The 20413-nt window shown below is 42.7% G+C and overlaps 1 protein-coding gene across 1 annotated transcript; it reads left to right on the forward strand.

Moving 5' to 3' along the window:
* The first annotated feature begins 1143 nt into the window (after positions 1 to 1143).
* On the forward strand, positions 1144 to 20023 carry LOC144492392 (CD40 ligand-like). Its single transcript, XM_078210400.1, has 5 exons — positions 1144 to 1605; positions 2169 to 2306; positions 3848 to 3914; positions 8414 to 8506; positions 17587 to 20023. The coding sequence occupies exons 1-5, from the start codon at positions 1375 to 1377 to the stop codon at positions 17997 to 17999; spliced, it is 942 nt and encodes a 313-aa protein (XP_078066526.1). The 5' UTR covers positions 1144 to 1374; the 3' UTR covers positions 18000 to 20023.
* Positions 20024 to 20413: the final 390 nt, after the last annotated feature.

Consider the following 20413-nt stretch of genomic DNA (forward strand, 5'->3'; position numbering starts at 1 on the left):
AATCTGTCTTCAGAATTGAAATTTCTTAACCCCCTGGATCCATTCGCATGGATCCTTTCTGCACTCTCTCTCCAATGCCTTCACACCTTTCCCAATGCCTGGCGCCCAGCACTGGACACAACACCCTAGCCCAGGATGATTGTTTGTTTTATACATAATGCAAATCTCACTGACAAATATAAATTAAAAATTAGCCTCAAACTAAGCCAGAGAGACTGCGAAACATATGGGGGTGCAGTTGCATTCGTGTTTTAATGTATTTGCCATTGAACCTGTTGAGTCTGGAAGCAATGTTCTTATATAAACAGAATCTATGCAACAGAGCCAACCAAACTCAGAACAGTAACTAATGGCACTTTAAAGTAACACATTGGCTAAGATCAAGTGTAGTTATGTGGATGTTGCACTTGGTTGAGGTCATTAGGTTACATTGAAGCTTCATATGTTTTATATGAAGCAATTTTTAAAAGTGGTATCTCGGCCTTTTGGCTAAGCTGCAAATGAGCTCAAGTCTTGGAGGAGGAATTGCTTTCCCTCCTCCAATCAGCTTGGCTCATGTAGATCAGGGCCAGGACAGGGTAAATGGTCGCTTGCCCTGTCTTGTCAGCCTGGATCGGAAATGTCTCAACTTGTTGAGACTCTGAATTGGACTTGATTTGATTGAATTGGAAAAGTATTTTAAAAAGTAACACATTCCAAGGCTCAGTTAGGCTGCAAGTGCAGCGGTGTTGAGCAAAGGTTACCTCAATTCGCATTCAGTAGTAAGACAATGTGGGTGTTCCAAGTTGCATGGTTCAGAGGAGGTCTGAACAGTTCACAAGAGCATCGAATGAAACTATTTGAACCAAGGCGATGCACAAAACTGTTTGACAATTTGAAATATTGGATTCTTAAACTGCACAATTTTCAACACTTGCTACATCACCAAGACTGAAAAGCAAAACTGCTGCATGGAATTAATTTTGGAAGCGAAGCTCTCTCATGCAAAGACGAAAGGAATAACTTTGCAAACGGTTTGTAAGAGCAGGGTTCGAAAAAGTTAAAAAAGAGTTCATACAGGAAATGCGAATTGATGGAGAGACAGGAAATGCGAATTGATGGAGAGATTAACACTTGTGACAATTCTCTTCAAACAATAAAACTGGCTTTCTGGATTAAAGTTGCAACCAGGGCAAGACCTCTCATTTCACTTTGTCCAGGAAAGGGGGGAAAGTTTGGTTGAGGATGAAAGGAAGAGGGTTGGTTTTGCTGGTACACGTTTCTCTGCAACAATGACAAAGGCGAGACACATTTTCCATGCAGGAAGCGTGGGGTTTGAAGCAAGGTGCAATATAACTTCAGTTTCCTGAAAGGTGTGAGATGACAAAAGATTGAATGCTGCGATCTGGTAACTGCAGAGTGACAGAGGGGACTGTGTTAACGGTGTCTGCATTCATTGATAACATGAACGAAACGTCAAACAAGTTAACTGAGCGGCGGAAGGCTTGCGAACAGCAGCCCTCTGTGTCTGTGCGAGTGTTAATCTACCTGATCGCTGCTTTATTGCTGGGACACATGGTCACTAGTGCTTTACTGTATGTCTACTTTTCAATGAAACTCGACAAGGTGAGCGAAACAGATGGAGCTATTTTAGCCCAGATCCTCAGTCCAATGTTGATGTCTTTAGTATGAATTCAATTTTTATTAACTCTGGTGTTATTGGGTCGCATTGTACACCCTTTTATTTGTCTGCTATATTGGATTGGATATTAAAGTGTATTTTAAATTCAGAGGAATACACAGAAGCTAAATTAGCGTGTTATTATGGGATTTTTCAGAACTCAGCTGGGAGCAATAGGATTTTATTCAGGATCTAAAGGAAATCATTAATAAAAACTGAAGAGTAAATTTAACCATGGCTGGATGTTAATAAAAGCAGAATACAGCTCCATAATGGAGTTACCAAAAGGATTGTTGTGTCCTGTTGATTCGTTGACATTAGTGAGGAGGGGGTTTCTATAAGTCTGGCTATCCTGGAATGTTCGTTCGAGATTGCATTCAGAAATGAATAAGTTACTATGGGGTGAGGGGGGGGGGGGGTTAATTCATATGAAATGTAACTGATGTAATTGCTTTCAAACCCTTTCAGATGCCTGAGATATTTCACACTATTTTGTTATCTCCAAAAGGTTCAGGAAGTTGTGAACATAAACCCAGACTATATGTTCCTGCAAATTATTAAAAAATGTGAAATTAAGAATCAGATTGAACAGAAGCAACTTGTTTGTGACGGTAAAAAATCCCAACTGCAACATCTGCTCCAACAGGTAAAGACTTTACTCAGTAAACCTGTTCAACCAGGAATTTCATCGCTAAGATAGAAATGTCCTTTCTAGAGATTGGAAATGACCTGTTTATTAGAGATGGTTTCATTAGTGTGTTAACTTTGTTGGTCTTTTGATGTCTAAATATATTTATTAAAACTAGGTCAACTACAAAAACAGAAAGGCTTGATTCTGCTTTTTAAGATTGGCTAGCGGGAGTTGGCCAGCATTCTAAACAATAATTTAGATTCAGAGGCTTGGAGAAAAGTTGATCAGCAATCAGATCCGAGAGATTACTGGAATAAACACTCAGTAACAGCATTTAAATCAATCAACATGTTTGCAAAAATATTGGGTTCATAGCAATTGTGACTTTTAAGAGGCATCTGGACAAATACATAAATAGGATGGGAATAGAGGGATATGGTCATCGGAAGGGTAGGAGGTTTTAGTTCAGACGAGCAGCATGGTCGGTGCAGGCTCGGAGGGCCGAAGGGCCTGTTCCTGTGCTGTAATTTTCTTTGTTCTTTGTAATTGTGTAGAATTGAAGGGTGGTACGGTGGCACAGTGGGTTAGCATTGCTGCTTCATAGCGCCAGGGATCCAGGTTCAATTCCCGGCTTTGGTTACTGTCTGTGCGAAGTTTGCACATTGTCTGCGTGGGTTTCCTCCGGGCGCTCTGGTTTCCTCCCACAGTCTAAAAGACATGCTGGTTGGGTGCATTGGCCATGCTAAATTCTCCCTCAGTGCACCCGAACAGGTACCAGCCTGTGACTCAGGGATTTTCACAGTAACTTCATTGCAGTGGTAATGTAAGCCTACTTGTGACACTAATAAATAAAATTGAAAAAGAAGTACAGAGAGAAATGGCAAAATAATGTGTTCGCTCTCGAGTTATTGGGCCTGAGAAGCTGTAATGCCAACACACGCTCCAACTACAGCAAACATTTTATTTGACTTAATGTTCTTTAAATATTCTATAAACGTTGTTCCTGGGAATAAATGGTACTGAGTGGGAGCACTGTACTGTAAATTGTACAGAATTGCAGACTGGCACTGCAGCGCGGTGCTGAGGGAATGCTGTACAGTCAGAGGTGTTCTTCTTGGGCTAAGATGTTCTTCTGAGCTGGACATTAATGGCCAATGGAAGAAGAGCCCTCAACCTTATTTCTTCTTCAACTAACTTCACCAAAATCACCCAGCAGCTGGAGATTCACGCTGTTCCATCCGGGATATCATCCTGAGGTACAGTAGGTTCTGTATAAATGCAGCACACTCCTCACATGCATGGTGGATCTAAATCTCTGTCAGGATGAGAGAACGTGAGGAGTTGCGCAGATGTTTCAAAGCATCGTTAGTTTCCTTTTAAGGAAAGATTGAAAAAGAAAGTGGTAAACTCTGAACTGTAGGGACAGGAAAAAAACCATGATAAACTGATTGAGGCAGGCTGAGTGCAGTGAGGTTGATGGGCTGAATGGCCTCCACTCTGGCTCTGTATGCTGTGATCTTCACAATGCTAACTGTATGATTGTCTCTCCTTTTCAGTACCTAGCCAACAACACTGAAGAACGGCTACATGGCACTGGAGTTCCAAAAGCACAGAAACAGATAGGTATTTAACAACTCAAACTCACCTTCATTAATTACATTCACACAAGCTTCACAAGGAGACTACAGAAAGTATAGCACGCCAAACTGACAACTTCTCTGCTCATTTATTTCTGATCTCTAAGATACCATTTTTAGAAATGTTCAAATAAGATATTGAATTTCATACAAAATAGTCTCACTGTGATCTGGTGGAGAATATGGATACTTTGTGATTGAATTAGTCATGTCAAGGTCATAGAGACAACTGGAATTAAAATATGGATTGACAACTGCATGGAATTATATCACTGTGTATTACTCAGTGTATTGGCTTGACGATGGAAGCCACAGGGTGGTTGTAGAGGGTTGTTTTTTCAACTGGAGGCCTGTGACCAGCGGTGTACCTCAGGGATCGGTGCTGGGTCCACTGTTATTTGTCATTTATATTAATGATTTGGATGAGAATTTAGGAGGCATGGTTAGTAAGTTTGCAGATGACACCAAGATTGGTGGCATAGTGGACAGTGAAGAAGGTTATCTAGGATTGCAATGGGATCTTGATCAATTGGGCCAGTGGGCTGACGAATGGCAGATGGAGTTTAATTTAGATAAACGCGAGGTGATGCATTTTGGTAGATCGAACCAGGGCAGGACTTACTCAGTTAATGGTGGGGTGTTGGGGAGTGTTATAGAACAAATAGATCCAGGGGTACAGGTTCATAGCTCCTTGAAAGTGGAGTCACAGGTGGACAGAGTGGTGAAGAAGGCATTCGGCATGCTTGATTTCATCGGTCAGAACATTGAATACAGGAGTTGGGATGTCTTGTTGAAGTTGTATAAGACATTGGTAAGGCCACACTTGGAATATTGTTACAGTTTTGGTCAACCTGTTATCGAAAGGATACTATTAAACTAGAAAGAGTGCAGAGAAGATTTACTAGGATGCTCCCACGACTTGATGGTTTGAGTTATAAGGAGAGGCTGGATAGACTGGGACTTTTTTATCTGGAGCGTAGAAGGCTTCGGGGTGATTTTATAGAGGTCTGCAAAATAATGAGGGGCACAGATCAACTACATAGTCAATATCTTTTCCCAAAGGTAGGGTAGTCTAAAACTAGAGGGCATAGTTTTAAGATGAGAGGGGAGAGATACGAAAGAGTCCAGAGGGGCAATTTTGTCACACTGAGTGTCTGGAAGGAGCTGTCAGAGGTTATTTGTACAATTTTGTCTTTTAACAATTTTGTCTTTTTAAAAGACAAAATTGTACCCGCCCCTATTACTACCTCTGGCAGCTCGTTCCAGACACTCTCCACCCTCTGTGTGAAAAAAGTGCCCCTCTGGACCTTTTTGTTTCTCTCCCCTCTCACCTTAAACCTATGCCCTCTAGTTTTAGACTCCCCTACCTTTGGGAAAAGATATTGACTATCCAGCTGATCTATGCCCCTCATTATTTTGCAGACCACTATAAGATCACCCCTCATCCTTCTACGCTCCAGATAAAAAAGTCCCAGTCTATCCAGCCTCTCCTTATATCTCAAACCATCAAGTCCCGGCAGCATCCTAGTAAATCCTTTCTGCACTCTTTCTAGTTTAATAATATCTTTTCTTTGGGTATTATATTGCAGCCTGGGTAACCAGCTGGCAATGGTCATGTGCTGCACATTTCAGCTTTCCTGTATTGACCATACAATAAGAAGTCTCACAACACCAGGGTAAAGTCCAACAGGTTTATTTGGTAGCAAATACCATAAGCTTTCGGAGCGCTGCTCCTTCATCAGATGGAGTGGAAATGTGCTCTCATTTAAAGCTTATGGTATTTGCTACCAAATAAACCTGTTGGACTTTAACCTGGTGTTGTGAGACTTCTTACTGTGTTCACCCCAGTCCAACGCCGGCATCTCCACATCTTGACCATACAATTCAGTGGTTGATTTCAAAAGACGATTTTCAGTGATGCAGTGTTGCTTTGTGGGGTATCACAGTGAGTGTTTCTCCCTCACTGCCCTGAGTTTGATATAAGTGAGTGACTTGCCCAATGGTGAGTGTGTCACAAACACTAAGAGGCACAGATTGTCTTTGCTTCCTTGGCATTGCAACACATTCATGAAACATTTGAGATTTCACACAGCCCCATTTTGAACTGTTTTATTGTAACCAAATCCACAATCTGAGACTGTCGCAGTATGATTTGAATCTCCAGATCATTAGAATATTCATTCCACCACTATACCATAAGAAGCAGTGTAGCTATTCTCTAAAAGCCACAATAGGTGTCTGCAGCAGCCAGTTATTCCACAATTACTCATCGTTAAAGCTAGCGAGTTGCTGCTTTGAATGGGGTTCTGAAACCTCCTTTGATCTGCCTGTTAGACGATTCTCTCTGCTCGTTTACATTGAGATGTGTCTGTGTCGCCCATCATACTGAGTGCTCAGCACACACAGCGGCAATCAACATTTGCATTTCCACCACAGACAAATCCAAAGTGAAGAAAGTTTGACAAACCATAAAGTTGCTGTATTACAGTAGTCTGGTTAATGTGTGATGTGATGTGCCCCAGGTTAATGAGAGAGCTCCACACATTCTTGTTACAGATCCTTTCTGCCCCGCTGGATTGCTGATAGTCTGTGCAGTAATTTTCAGTTTGTTAGCGGGCTGTGACTAGCAGCGGTAAGGCAGCTTTTTAAAGTCTGCCCCTGTTACTCTGGAAGCAGTTAAGGTTCACGCACAAAGTCAGACTGGGCAAGGACAGCTGTTACTTTCAGCAGCATCTTAAATATAATTTCATACCTTGTCAAGGTGGATTTGACTCATCATCTCCAAGAGTTTAATCCACCACCATAATGATTAAGCTACCATACCCAATAACCATAAACCCTAACAAGTTACCTCACAAATATGTGTGTAAAGTGTTGAATCTTTCTCTGTTTCTGTAGGACATTGTGCTAATAAATAGACTGACTAAATGATAGACTTCAGTGTCCTAATTTAGTATCGTTTAGTATAGTTTAGTTTGATTTCATATAGTTTCGTATAATTTTTTATGTTTTAGTATAGTTTAGTTTAATTCAGTATAATTTGGTACAGGTTAGTACAGTTTAGTATAAGTTAGCATGGTTTAGTATAAGTTAGCATGGTTTAGTATAGTTTAGTATAAGTTAGCATGGTTTAGTATAAGTTAGCATGGTTTAGTATAGTTTAGCATAAGTTATCATGGTTTAGTATAAGTTAGCATGGTTTAGTAGTTTAGTATAAGTTAGCATGGTTTAGTATAAATTAGCATGGTTTAGTATAGTTTAGTATAAGTTAGCATGGTTTAGTATAAGTTAGCATGGTTTAGTATAGTTTAGTTCTGTTTGCATTATTCTGACAGCAGCTTTTTGTACTTTACTCTGACACATTTCTGCTAGTTCATATTCTGCAGAATATCATTAAGATATTAAATTTGCTTTGCGTGCCTTTGTCCAAACACTCAATCCTAAATGTCTGTTCCTAAACATGTACTTTATCCCATTAAAGATTCATGGGGCTGCTTGTTACAGAATGAAGGCGGGCTCAGTCCTAGCTAATAAAAGCAGAAAATGCTGGAAAACTCAGCAGCTCTGGCAGCAATGGCAGAGGGTGAAACAGAGTAAACATTGAAAGTCTGTCTGACTTTTCTACAGAGCTGAGTCCAGAATACTGACCTCTCCAAGGCCTGCTTTCACAGTTTTGGATTGCTAAATAGCCAGGCTAATGAAGACTGTTATTGATAGGAGCGATAATAAACCTGTTGGACTTTAACCTGGTGTTGTTAAACTTCTTACTGTGATAGGAGCAGCCAGTTATTTCTGAGTTTCTGGAGAAAGAGAATGCAGACTGCTTTCCTGCCATCACATCAGCTGACGCTGAGATCTCATCGCTTACACTCCAAAGTACTTCATTAGTTTTCGCTCCTGCATTCATTGTAGCTCAGTATCTTGCTTCCTTCGAACTTCCTTTCTAGTTCTGTGTGGTGACAAAGTGACATGTTACATTGACAATTGCAGCCTTTACTCTCCCTCTCCTGTGAACTAGACAGTATGGGTTCAAACTGCACTCAAAAAGCTTGAAAACATCTACGCTGACACAACAGGGAAGGGCTGTTGCACTCTGTAATAACACATTAAACTGAGACCCTACCATCCCTTTCAGGTGGATGCTGTTTGAAGAGGGGCAGGGGAGTTACCCCTGGTGTCCTCCTCAATAGTTAATCCCTGAAACAACATTGCTAATACAGATAATCTGGTCATTATCATATTGTTGTTCATGGGATCTTGCTGTGTACATATTGGCTGCTGCATTTCCTGCATTATAACAATGAGTACACTTCAGGTAATTTGCCTGGTTGTAAAATTATTTGGCTAAGGATGTGAAAGGCGCTATGGAAAGGCAAGTTATATATAATATACATAGAAATGCAACAGATTTTGAAGACTGACTGTCGGTCTCATGTGTGTCACTGTTTTAAAGATTCCTTCAATGTTGTTTATTTTGATATTTAGGTGACCACCCCAGTACAATGGTTCACAGTATCAACAACCCTCGCCGTACTGCCGCCCATCTCATTGCTACGGACAGAGCTGAGAATACACCGGGTAAGATCCAAGGATTGTTTGAGAGATTGTTTCACTGTCACGAGAGTGGAACTGAACTGTGACAAGTTTACATAGGAATTGTGTGTTCTAAATATAAACCCAGGGATTTATAAATGAAATCCACAGGAATGTAACATTTCTAATACATTGCAATAGATAAAGGCCGATGCTGTTATATTTTATATCTTATGATTTAATATATCTGGCTGTTGTACTTCTGGGAAACCCCCTTGCATTTCTTTCTACATCTTGTGATCTAGTTAGAAATGTATTAAATTGATATAATTTAATATGTATACAATTGATGTAATAACACACTCCATATGTGATTGGCAATCACATCTGTAGCTGGATACATACAGCTGGGTACATACAGCTGGATACGTACAGCTGGATACACATAACTGGATACATACAGCTGGGTACATACAGCTGGATACATACAGCTGGGTACATACAGCTGGATACATACAGCTGGATACATTTAACTGGATGAATACAGCTGGATACACATAGCTGGATACATACAGCTGGGTACATACAGCTGGATACATACAGCTGGATACATTTAGCTGGATGAAAACAGCTGGATACACATAGCTGGATACATATAGCTGGATACATACAGCTGGATACATACAGCTGGATACACATAACTGGATACATACAGCTGGATACATACAGCTGGATACATACAGCTGGATATATATAGCTGGATACATATAGCTGGATACATACATCTGGGTACATACAGCTGGATACATACAGCTGGATACATACAGCTGGATACATATAGCTGGATTCATATAGCATCAGCAGGATTATAAGCAGGAATGTTGACTGGAGGATGTGCTATTTCCCCAGGGTCAGTGTGAGAATCACTGCTCTTTCTGATATGAAAAATAACTTGGATACTGGAATATTTTATCTAGCTGAGAGGACTGGCAAAAGTGAGGATGATAGTAATTGGCAATGACAGTTCATGGATTGGCTAACAGAGTGGGCAGATTTTGTGGCTGATAGATTTTAATATAGAAAAATGTGAGGTGATGCGTTTTGGCAGAAGGGACAGGAAGAGGCAAAATAGAGTGAATTTCTAAAGAGTGTACAGAGACAGAGGATTCGAGAAGTTCATGCCCATTGATCTTTGACCATGATAGGACATATTGATATAGTGATTAGCATACTATAAGGCGTCTTGGACTTCATCAATAGAGACATTCGCTGGAATCCTACCGCCCCTTCCGCCACTGGAATCTGAACGGGCGAGGGATGGACAATGGGAAGGTCCATTGACCTCGGGTGGAATTTTCCGGTCTCGGGTTGAGCGAGGCCACAAAATCCCACCCATTGAGTACAAAAGCAGGGAAGTGATGCTGAACCTTTATACAGCTCTGGTTAGGCTCCAATGAGAGATTGCATCCAGTTCTGGTGACCACACTTTAGGAAGGATGTGAGTATCTTTGAGAGAGTGCGGAGGAGATTGACCAGACTGGTTGCAGGGTGAAGTTAGTTAATTGAGAAGCTTGGGTTGTTCTCCTTGGAGCAAAGGAGACTGAGGGGAAATTTAATAGAGGTGTGCAAGATTCTATGGAAAGTAACTCATCTCCAGACTCTCCAAAGACTGTCTACCCTCGACAAGGCACTAGTCAGGCGTGCATAGTAAGAAGTCTCACAACACCAGGTCCAACAGGTTTATTTGGAATCGTGAGCTTTCGGAGCGCTTGCCCCTTCATCAGGTGAGTGGAGCAGTGTTCCGAATTTTTGTGATTCCAAATAAACCTGTTGGACTTTAACCTGGTGTTGTGAGACTTCTTACTGTGCTTACCCCAGTCCAACGCCGGCATCTCCACATCATGTCAAAAGTGTGTTGGAATACACCCCACTTACCTGGACGAGTGCAGCTCCAACAATACTCAAGAAGCTCAACACCATCCAGGACAAAGCAGCCCACTTGATTGGCACCCATTCTACCACCTTCAACATTCACTCACTCCACATCGACGCACAACAGCAGCCATGTGTACCATCGACAAGATGCACTGCAGGGAGTCAGCACTGCTCTGTAGACAGCACCTTCCAAACCCATGATCACTTCCATCTAGAAGGACAAGGACAGCAGATAAATGGGAACACGGCCACCTGCAAGTTCCCCTCCAAGCCACTCACCATCTTGGAAATATAGCGCCGTTCCTTCACTGTCACTGGGTCAAAATCCTGGCACTCCCTCCTTAACAACACTATGGGTGTACCAACACCACATGGACTGCAATGGGTTCAAGAAGGCAGCTCACTACCACCTTCTCAAGGGGCAATTCGGGATGAGCAATAAAAGCTGTCCTGTGGAAAGAATAAAAGGTGGGATTTTATGACACCAGGGATAAGAAGTCATTCCCAGTCCCACCTCCCGTTATTTCCTGTGCACCTGCGGATCTCAGAGCACGGGTAGATCCCAGAGCATGGGCAGATCCCAGAGCACAGGCAGATCCCAGAACACAGACAGATCCCAGAGCATGGGCAGATCCCAGAGCATGGGTAGATACCAGAGCACGGACAGATCCCAGAGCATGGGTAGATCCCAGAGCACGGGCAGATCCCAGAGCACGGACAGATCCTAGAGCATGGATAGATCCCAGAGCACAGACAGATCCCAGAGCATGGACAGATCCCAGAGCATGGGTAGATCCCAGAGCACGGACAGATCCCAGAGCATGGGTAGATCCCAGAGCACAGACAGATCTCAAAGCACAGGTAGATCCCAGGGCACAGGTGGATCCCAGAGCACGGACAAATCCCAGAGCATGGGTGGATCCCAGAGCATGTGCATGCAGACAGGGCCATGGGAAACTGATTAATATCTTGAACTGAATTTAAACTGATTGTGTGTTCGAATGAAAACCATTTGTAACCTTAGAATTCTGTTCCTATTGAAAGTGGAGTAAATGTGGAGGGATTTTCCTCACAGAAGTATTTTTGTGCTGTTCAGATGGAGAATGTGAGTGGAGTGCGTTTATAGGCCAGTCTGAGCGCTGCGTATTCTCGGGTTAAGTGGAGTGTGAGGTGTAAGTCATGTTTTTTTCTCCGCAGTTAGACAGCAATAACCTCAGCCGTGACCTCAGATGAGTTTACTGTACTGATTAAACTTTTCTTCTTTCACACCTGAGCCCTTGGATCTCTGACTCAGATTGCCAAATTCCATTGATTTACCGCCAGTTTAGTCCCTGAGCTATTTAGTGCTCGTGGCTGAACTGGCCACATGATACCCAGGCCAGGCAGCATGAGGTGGGACTGACAGCAGTTCCATTGACGCCCTGCATCTTGTTTCCTGTCCCACGAGATCCCCGTCAAAGGGGCAAATGATGTCTGCCGCTCCCCATTGCCCCAGCTCCTCCCACACCTCACCCACTCCTTCCACACGCCCCTCCCTCACACTCCTCCCTCACACCTCCCCATCCAGGTGGAAATCCTTAGACAATTGGGACCGATGGAACAGCTTCAATGATCAGAAATGACCATCTCCAGACTCCGAGACTGTTGTAAATCCATCCATGGGACAGGTGGCCTCAGAGTTTGGGCCCAATAGAACCACAGATGTCAGTTTCTGAAAGGCAACTTTTAAAAGAAAGGAAACATGATGCTGTGAAGTTTGTGGTCACATCGTTTATGGTTTCAGGACAATGATCCCCCAGACTCGCACCTGTTCACTGCTCCACCTCCAATTAGAGTCATAGAGGTTTACAGCATGGAAACAGGCCCTTTGGCCCAACTTGTTCATGCCGCCCTTTTTTTTAACCCCTAAACTAGCCCCAATTGCCCGCATTTGGCGCATTTCCCTAGATACCCATCTTACCCATGTAACTGTCTAAATGCTTTTTAAAAGACAAGGATAGAATCCGCCTCTACTACTACCTCTGGCAGCTTGTTCCAGACACTCACCATCCCCTGTGTGAAACAATTGCCCCTCTGGACACTTTTGTATCTCTCACCTTAAACCTATGCCCTCTAGTTTTAGACTCCCCTACCTTTGGGAAAAGATGTTGACTATTTAGCTGTTTTATGCCCCTCATTATTTTATAGACCTCTATAAGATCACCCCTCAGCCTCCTATGCTCCAGAGAAAAATGTCCCAGTCTATTCTCCCTCTCCTTATAACTCAAGCCATCAAGTCCCGATAGCATCTAGTAAATCTTTTCTGCACTGTTTCTAGTTTAATAATATCCTTTCTATAATGGGGTGACCAGAACTGTACACAGTATTCCAAGTGTGGCCTTACCAATGTCTTGAACAACTTCAACAAGACGTTCCAACTCCTGCATTCAATGTTCTGACTAATGAAACCAAGCATGCTGAATGCCTTCTTCACCACTCTGTCCACCTGCGCCTCCACTTTCAAGGAGCTATAAACCTGCACCCCTAGATCTCTTTGCTCTGTAACTCTCCCCAATGCCCGACCATTAACTGAGTAAGTCTTGCCCTGGTTCAATCTACCAAAATGCATCACCTCGCATTTATCTAATTTAAACTCCATCTGCCATTCATCAGCCCACTGGCCCAATTGATCAAGACCCCTAGATAACCTAGATAATCTTCTTCACTGTCCACTATGCCACCGATCTTGGTGTCATCTGCAAACTTACTAACCATGCCTACTAAATTCTCAACCATTGATATAAATGACAAATAACCGGCGGCACGGTGGCACAATGGTTAGCACTGCTGCCTCACAGCATCAGGGACCCAGGTTCAATTTCCGGCTTGGGTCAATATCTGTGTGGAGTCTGCACATTCTCTCTGAGTCTGTGTGGGTTTCCTCCGGGTGCTCCAGTTTCCTCCCACAGTCCAAAGATGTGCAGGTTAGGTGGATTGGCCATGCTAAATTGCTCCTTAGTGTCAGGGGGATTAGCAGGGTAAATATGAGGGGTTATGGGAATAGGGCCTGGGTGGGATTGTGGTCGGTGCAAACTCGGTGGGCCGAATGACCTCCTTCTGCGCTGTACGGATTCTATGATTCTAACAGTGGACCCAGCAGCGATCCCTGAGGCACACTTCTGGTCACGGGCCTCCAGTTTGAACCACCCTCTGTCTTCCATCAACAAGCCAATTTTGTATCCATTTGATTACCTCACCTTGGGTCTCGTGAGATTTTGCCTTATGCAACAACCTACCATGTGGTACCTTGTCAAAGGCCTTGCTAAAGTCCATGTAGACAACATCAACTGCACTGCCCTCATCTACCTTCTTGGTTACCCCTTCAAAAAACTCAATCAAATTTGGGAGACATGATTTTCCACTCACAAAGCCATGCTGACTGACCCTAATCAGTCCTTGCGTCTCTGAATGCCTGTAGATCCTGTCTCTCAAAATACCTTCTAACAACTTACCCACTACAGATGTGAGGCTCACCGGCCTGTAGTTCTCTGGCTTTTCTCTGCAGCCCTTTTTAAACAAAGGCACATTTGCCACCCTCTAATCTTCAGGCACCTCACTTGTGACTATCGATGATTCAAATATCTCTGCTCGGAGACCCGCAAATTCCTCCCTAGCCTCCCACAGTGTCCTGGGATACACTTCATCTGGTCCCGGGGATTCTTCTACCTTGACGCACTTTAAGACTTCCAGCACCTCTTTCTCTGTAATATGTACACTCCTCGAGGCATCACTATTTATTTCCCCAAGTTCCCTAACATCCATGCTTTTCTCAACTAATGAGAAATATTCATTTAGGATGTGCGGATCCATCTCTTGTGGATCCGCACATAGATGACCTTGTTGATCCTTAAGGGGCCCTACTCTCTCCCTAGTTATTCTTGTGTATTTGTAGAAGTTCTTTGGATTCTCCTTTACCTTATCTGCCAAAGCAATCTCGTGTCCCCTTTTTGCCCTCCTGATTTCTCTCTTAACTCCTACACCCTCTATACTCTGCAATTGGTTGTCATTGGCTCCCAGGCAAATCTGAGGATGTAACACTCATCATCCAGGGTAATCAGCACTGACTTAACCAATCCCAGCAAAGGCAGTTGTGGAGCTCCTGTCATTGGCCGAAATGCTCCTGGGTCAACAGAAGAGGCAGATAATAGCAAATTTGCAGATGATACAAAGCTCGATGGGAGGGTGAGCTGTGAGGAGGATGCAGAGATGCTTCAACGTGATTTGGACAGGCTGACTGTGTGGACATCTGCATGGCAGATATGGATAAGTGTGACATTATACACTTTGGTAGCAAAAACAGGAAGGCAGATTAGTATCAGAATGGGTGTAAATTGAGAGAGGTGGATACTCAGCGAGTATCTCAATGGTGTCCTCGTGCATCAGTCGCTGTAAGTAAGCGCGCAGGAACAGCAGGCAGTAAAGAAGGCAAATGGTATGTTGGCCTTCATAGCGAGAGGATTGAAGTATAGGGATAGAGATGTTTTAAAGTAAACACTCCAATGAGGATACTGTGAAAATCCCCGAGTCACCACACTCTGGTGCCTGTTTGGGTACACTGAGGGGGAATTTAGCATGGCCAATGCACCTAACCAGCACGTATTTCGGATTGTGAGAGGAAACACACGCAGCCATGAGGAGAACATGCAGACTCTGCACAGACAGTGACTCAAGCCGGGAATCGAATCTGGGTCCCTGGCGCTGTGAGGCAACAGTGCTAACCACTATGCCACTCTGCCACCCCTACTGCAATTGTATATTGTACTGGTGAGGCCACATCTGGAATACTGTGTGCAATTTTGGTGTCCTTACCTGAGGAAGGATGTCCTTGCTATAGAGGGAGTACAGCAAAGGTTTACCAGGCTGATTCCTGGGATGACAGGTCTGTCATATGAGGAGAGACTAAGTCGGTTAAGATTATATTCACTGGAATTTAGAAGAGTGAGAGGGGATCTCATGGAAACTTATAAAATTCTAACAGGGTTAGACAGCTCAGATTGAGAAAGAATGTTCCCAATGGTGGGGGAGTCCAGAACTAGAGGTCATAGTTTGAAGGTAAGGTGTAAACATTTTAGAACTGAGGTGAGGAGAAATTTCTTCACCCAGAGAATGGTAAATTGTGAAATTCACTCCCACAGAAAGTAGTTGAAACGAAAACATTGTGTGATTTGAAGAAGAAATTAGAAAAAGCTCTTGGGGCTAAAGGGATCAAGGGATATGGGGGGAAGGGGGAATCAGGGTATTGAATTCGATGATCAGTCATGATCGAAATGAATGGCGGAGCGGGTTTGAAGGGCCGAATGGCCTACTCCTGCTTCTAGTTTCTATGTAAATAGCCAGGATTCCAACTCTCAATTTCTGTCCAATGTCCTCTGCAGCAAAGCAAGCAGCATCGATTCTGGGTGAAGATTGTAGGAGATTTGGCTATGATGCCTCTGAAGTCGAATAGTCCATTGAGATTGTCATAGTCTCTGGATAAAGACAGGCCTCATTTCTCTGAGGGAACAAAGAGTCTGTCTGCCAACACTTGGGAACTGCATCTCCATATGGAAAATCATTCCTAGGGTTCCTGCCTCTGAACCAGGAAGCTGGGGCTTCAAATTGTATTCCTGCTCTCAAGCACATCATGTCAACTGACATTTCATTGCGTCACTGAGGGAGTGCTGCATTGGTGGATAGGTGTAGCCTTTTAGCTGAAGCATTAAACGCCTGTTCAAATGAACATGAAAGATCCCAACACACTATTTGAAAGCAGGGAAATTTGCCTAGTTTTCTACCCACCAGTATTCCCTGAATGAACACTGTCAGCACTGATTAATTGGTTAGTTGCGCCTTGTGGGATCTTGCTGTGCATTCTTTGGGCTACAGCATTCGCTCATGTGACAACACTGATCACATTTTAAAAAGAACTCACTGGCTCCGAAACATTCTGGAATGTTCTGAGGATGAGAAAGGCGCGACATAAATGTAATTTAATCATTTTGATTATTGTGAACCTAACACAGTTACAATGTCCTTTTTGCGAATGGGAATGTACACTAAAGAAGAACATTTATGTTGGAGCTAAATGGTCTAATTGAAAGGTGGAGCAAACTTGATGGGCTGAATGGCCTGCTCTGCTCCTATATCAATGGCCTCCTGGATTCTCTTCTGGTACAACTGGACTGAAGAACATGGAGAGATAATAGAAAATAAGGGATAAATTCTTAAAGAGGATACAGGAGCAGAGGGAGCTGGGTGTGTCTGTGCAGAGATCATTGAAGGTGGCAGGACAGGTGAAGAGAGCAGTTAATAAAGCAGATAGTATCCTGGGCTTTATTAATAGGGACACAGAGTACAAGAGGAGGGAGGTTATGCTAAACTTATACAAGACACGAGTTAGACCCCGGCTAGAATATTGTGTACAGTTCTGGGTGCCATGCTATTGGAAGGATGTGAACACATTGGAGAGAGTGCAGAAGAGGTTTACAAGAATGGTACCAGGGATAAGAAACTTCAGTTATGAGGATAGATTGGAGAGGTTGGGACTGTTCTCCCCAGAGAGAAGGCAGCTAAGAGGAGATTTGATAGAGATGTTCAAAATCATGAGGGGGCTGGACAGAGTAGATAGAGAGAAACTGTTTCCGCTCGTAAAAGGATCAAGAACGAGGGGGCACAGATTTAAAGTGATTTGCAAAAGAAGTGAATGTAATGTGAGAAAAACCTTTTTCACCCAGTGAGTGGTTGGGGTCTGGAATGCGCTGCCTGGAAGTGTGGTGGAGATAGGTTCAATCGAGGCATTCAAGAGGACATTAGATGATTATTTGAATAGAAACAATGTGCAGGGGGTACGGGGAAATGGCAGGAGCATGGCACTAAATCATGATGCTCATTTGGAGAACCAGCGCAGACAGGATGGGTCAAATGGCCTCTGTGATTGTGAGACTGCTGAAATCATAGTTGAATTCACTCTTGGGTTAGTTGGCATTTAACAATCAAGGTTTTGGACAAGAATAAGTACAAAAAAAAGTCAAACATTTCAGAGTGTTTGGCCGTTTATTGGGGTTCTGGTCAGCAGCCTGTAACTTTATTCCATGTGTTAGATAATGCAGTACATTCACCTACTGCCAATCCGTGAGGCTTTGATAATTATTGATTTTCTTCCCTTTCTTTAGATTCTGCCTTTCCTCGTAACAAAGGAGAACCTATAAAACAGTGGATGGCCAAAGGGTTTCCCGCTTTTACTCACAATATAAACTACACCAGTGGTAAGCTAGTTATAACCCAGCCTGGATTTTACTATGTGTATTGTCAGGTTAGTTTCCGACTATCCACTAACAAGACTAGCAGCGCATCCAACGTTCCATTTCTTCAGTACATCTATCTGCAAAGAGTACAGGATCAAGCAACTCTACTAATGAAAGCATCCAAAACACCAGTGGACAAAAAGCAAACAGCGAGTTTCAACTCGGTCAATCAAGGAGGAGTGTTTGAGTTGAAGACAGGAGACAAGCTGTTTGTAACTGTTACTGAGAAAGCTCTGCTCAGTTATGACAGAGCCACTTACTTTGGCATTTTTCAGCTTTGATTAGAGTCTGCTGTCAGATAGAAAATTGATTCCGTTTCCCAAGGTTGAGGGCTTTTGCCAGTGGCTTCATTGCTTTTAGCTGCTCTCTGCCAGAGTTCTCCCAGAGGAATCTGCAACATTTCACAGTTTTACAGTCAACAACAAAATAATCCAACTCTTCAACACTCCTGATTCACTCCTTTCATGGTCAGTGGTCCTATGTACTGATGGAAATCCCTTTTTATTCTTTTAAGATTGACATAGAAAAATTACCGATCTTATAGATCAGCACCCTAAAAAACGTTGCAAGTCACTGAGTGGGAGCAGTTCCTCAAACTCCTACACATTTGCTCACAAGATTCTCCCCTTGAGTAACACGTGCAAGAAACTGATACTGAAATATCTGTTGCTTCAATCAATACTCAGTGATATTTCAGACCAGCTTTTACCAGTTGGTGTTAACCTTTGGCCCAGACCTGCAATTGGCTGTTTGGTACATGCACTTCAGGCTGACCTGCACTCTCATTTCAGAGTCATCATTGATTGTGTTCAAAATGCTAATTTAAACAACTCTCACTCCCTCCCTCCCTTTAAATATCCAGTTTTTTTTTGGTGAGGGTGGCAGTGTATTTTGCTTCACCGGATTTTGTGATGAAACTTACACTCTTTAGCAAGGACTGATTTCAAGCGCTGACTTGAGATGGTTGATAAATGCATCCTGTGTAAAGGCAGCAGGCTGGAGCTTGTAAACAGAAAACCACAAGCTAACAGCACAGGGGTAAAGCCACTGAGGAGTGAACATCGTCTCAACTGCCTGTCCTCGTCTTCTTGCCTCAGCGGCTTTTGCATGAAACTAACCATGAACAAGTTAAAGGGAGGGGTGAATATGGGTGAGCTAGTAGTGAAGGAAAGTTCAGGAGTACCTCAGTGCAGAGAGCAAGCTGAATTCTAATGTGAAAGGAACATCATTATAGTCGTTAAACTATCTCACCTTCAGAACATTTGAAAATATATTGAAAATAATAGTATTCTTATTGCCCGCACAAAGCATTGTATTTGAAAGGGCACATTAACCACCTCAGTAACTGCAGGTAAACACCTCTAAATAGACTCATTCTATTCCATTATTCCTATGAAGTGGTTTAACAATCGAAGCGATGTACGTTTGATAAGGTGGAACTCAACCATCAGTACTCAGGAAGTGAAGCTTTTAAATAATGTGTTACCACTTCAGCAGTTCTTGCGAAACAACATTGTGCTGTTGCAAAAGTTATTTTCCTCTGAAATTTGTTACTGTATTCTACATCAACAAGATCGACCACACTGTCCCATCTAGCGAGTTACTACAGCTCTCTGTCCGTGTACCAAACCAAACTCTGCAGATTCCCAGCTTGTGATCTGATACTCTCCACAGGGAGAAGCTAGCAATGCACTGGAATAGCATGAGACTGCGCATGGGGTTTTTTTGCACAAAGCACTAATTATTCCCATTACCCCCGACCTGTAAAAAGTGTATCAGATGATCAATTATTGAAAGTGTTACTGTGGGCTCTGTGCTATCGTGAATGTTTGCAAGGATGTTAAAATGGCACTCTGAATCTCCATCTGTATTGCAGTAACTTCTAAAAATGTCTTTTTTGTATCTTATTTATCATATTCTGGAAAAGGATAATTAAATTGCACTTGTTAAGCTTCTAATTATAAGACCAGGTTTGCACCAATTTCTGTCTGTGTATGTGAGGGTAGTTGTATTTTTTGGAGTGTATTTGGTATCTTGTGTAGAATACAAAACTCACGCAAGCACACTCCAAAAAATAATCCCAACTGAGAGTGACTACAATGTTTTTGGAATTGTCAGTTTTACCTGTTGTTTAATAATATTAAGATTAATCTATTTATTTGATGAAATTGTTCACATTCCATGAATTGTTTGACAATATTGCTTATTTTTGTGTATATTTATATAAGAAATGATACTTTTGGATAAAATCTAGCTATTCTCATGTAAAACATAGAAACAAATAAAGATTTTCTTTTTCCTTTCTGGAAGGGTGTTGGATTTTTTTCCTATTTGAGGTTTAGGATTTATGGAATGTACATTGTGCAATTTGATGAGTTGGATAGCAGATCTCATACTTCCAAACTGGAAACCAATGCAAGAGATTATCAGATCAGAGAATCCGACAGTATGGAAGGAGCCCACTCAGCCCATCGTGTCATAGAACATAGAACATAGAACATTACAGCGCAGAACAGGCCCTTCGGCCCACGATGTTGCACCGACCAGTTAAAAAAAAAAACTGTGACCCTCCAACCTAAACCAATTCCTTTTCGTCCATGAACCTATCTACGGATCTCTTAAACGCCCCCAAACTAGGCGCATTTACTACTGATGCTGGCAGGGCATTCCAATCCCTCACCACCCTCTGGGTAAA

Source organism: Mustelus asterias, chromosome 4 (assembly GCF_964213995.1).
Source record: "Mustelus asterias chromosome 4, sMusAst1.hap1.1, whole genome shotgun sequence".
Classification (NCBI taxonomy): domain Eukaryota; kingdom Metazoa; phylum Chordata; class Chondrichthyes; order Carcharhiniformes; family Triakidae; genus Mustelus; species Mustelus asterias.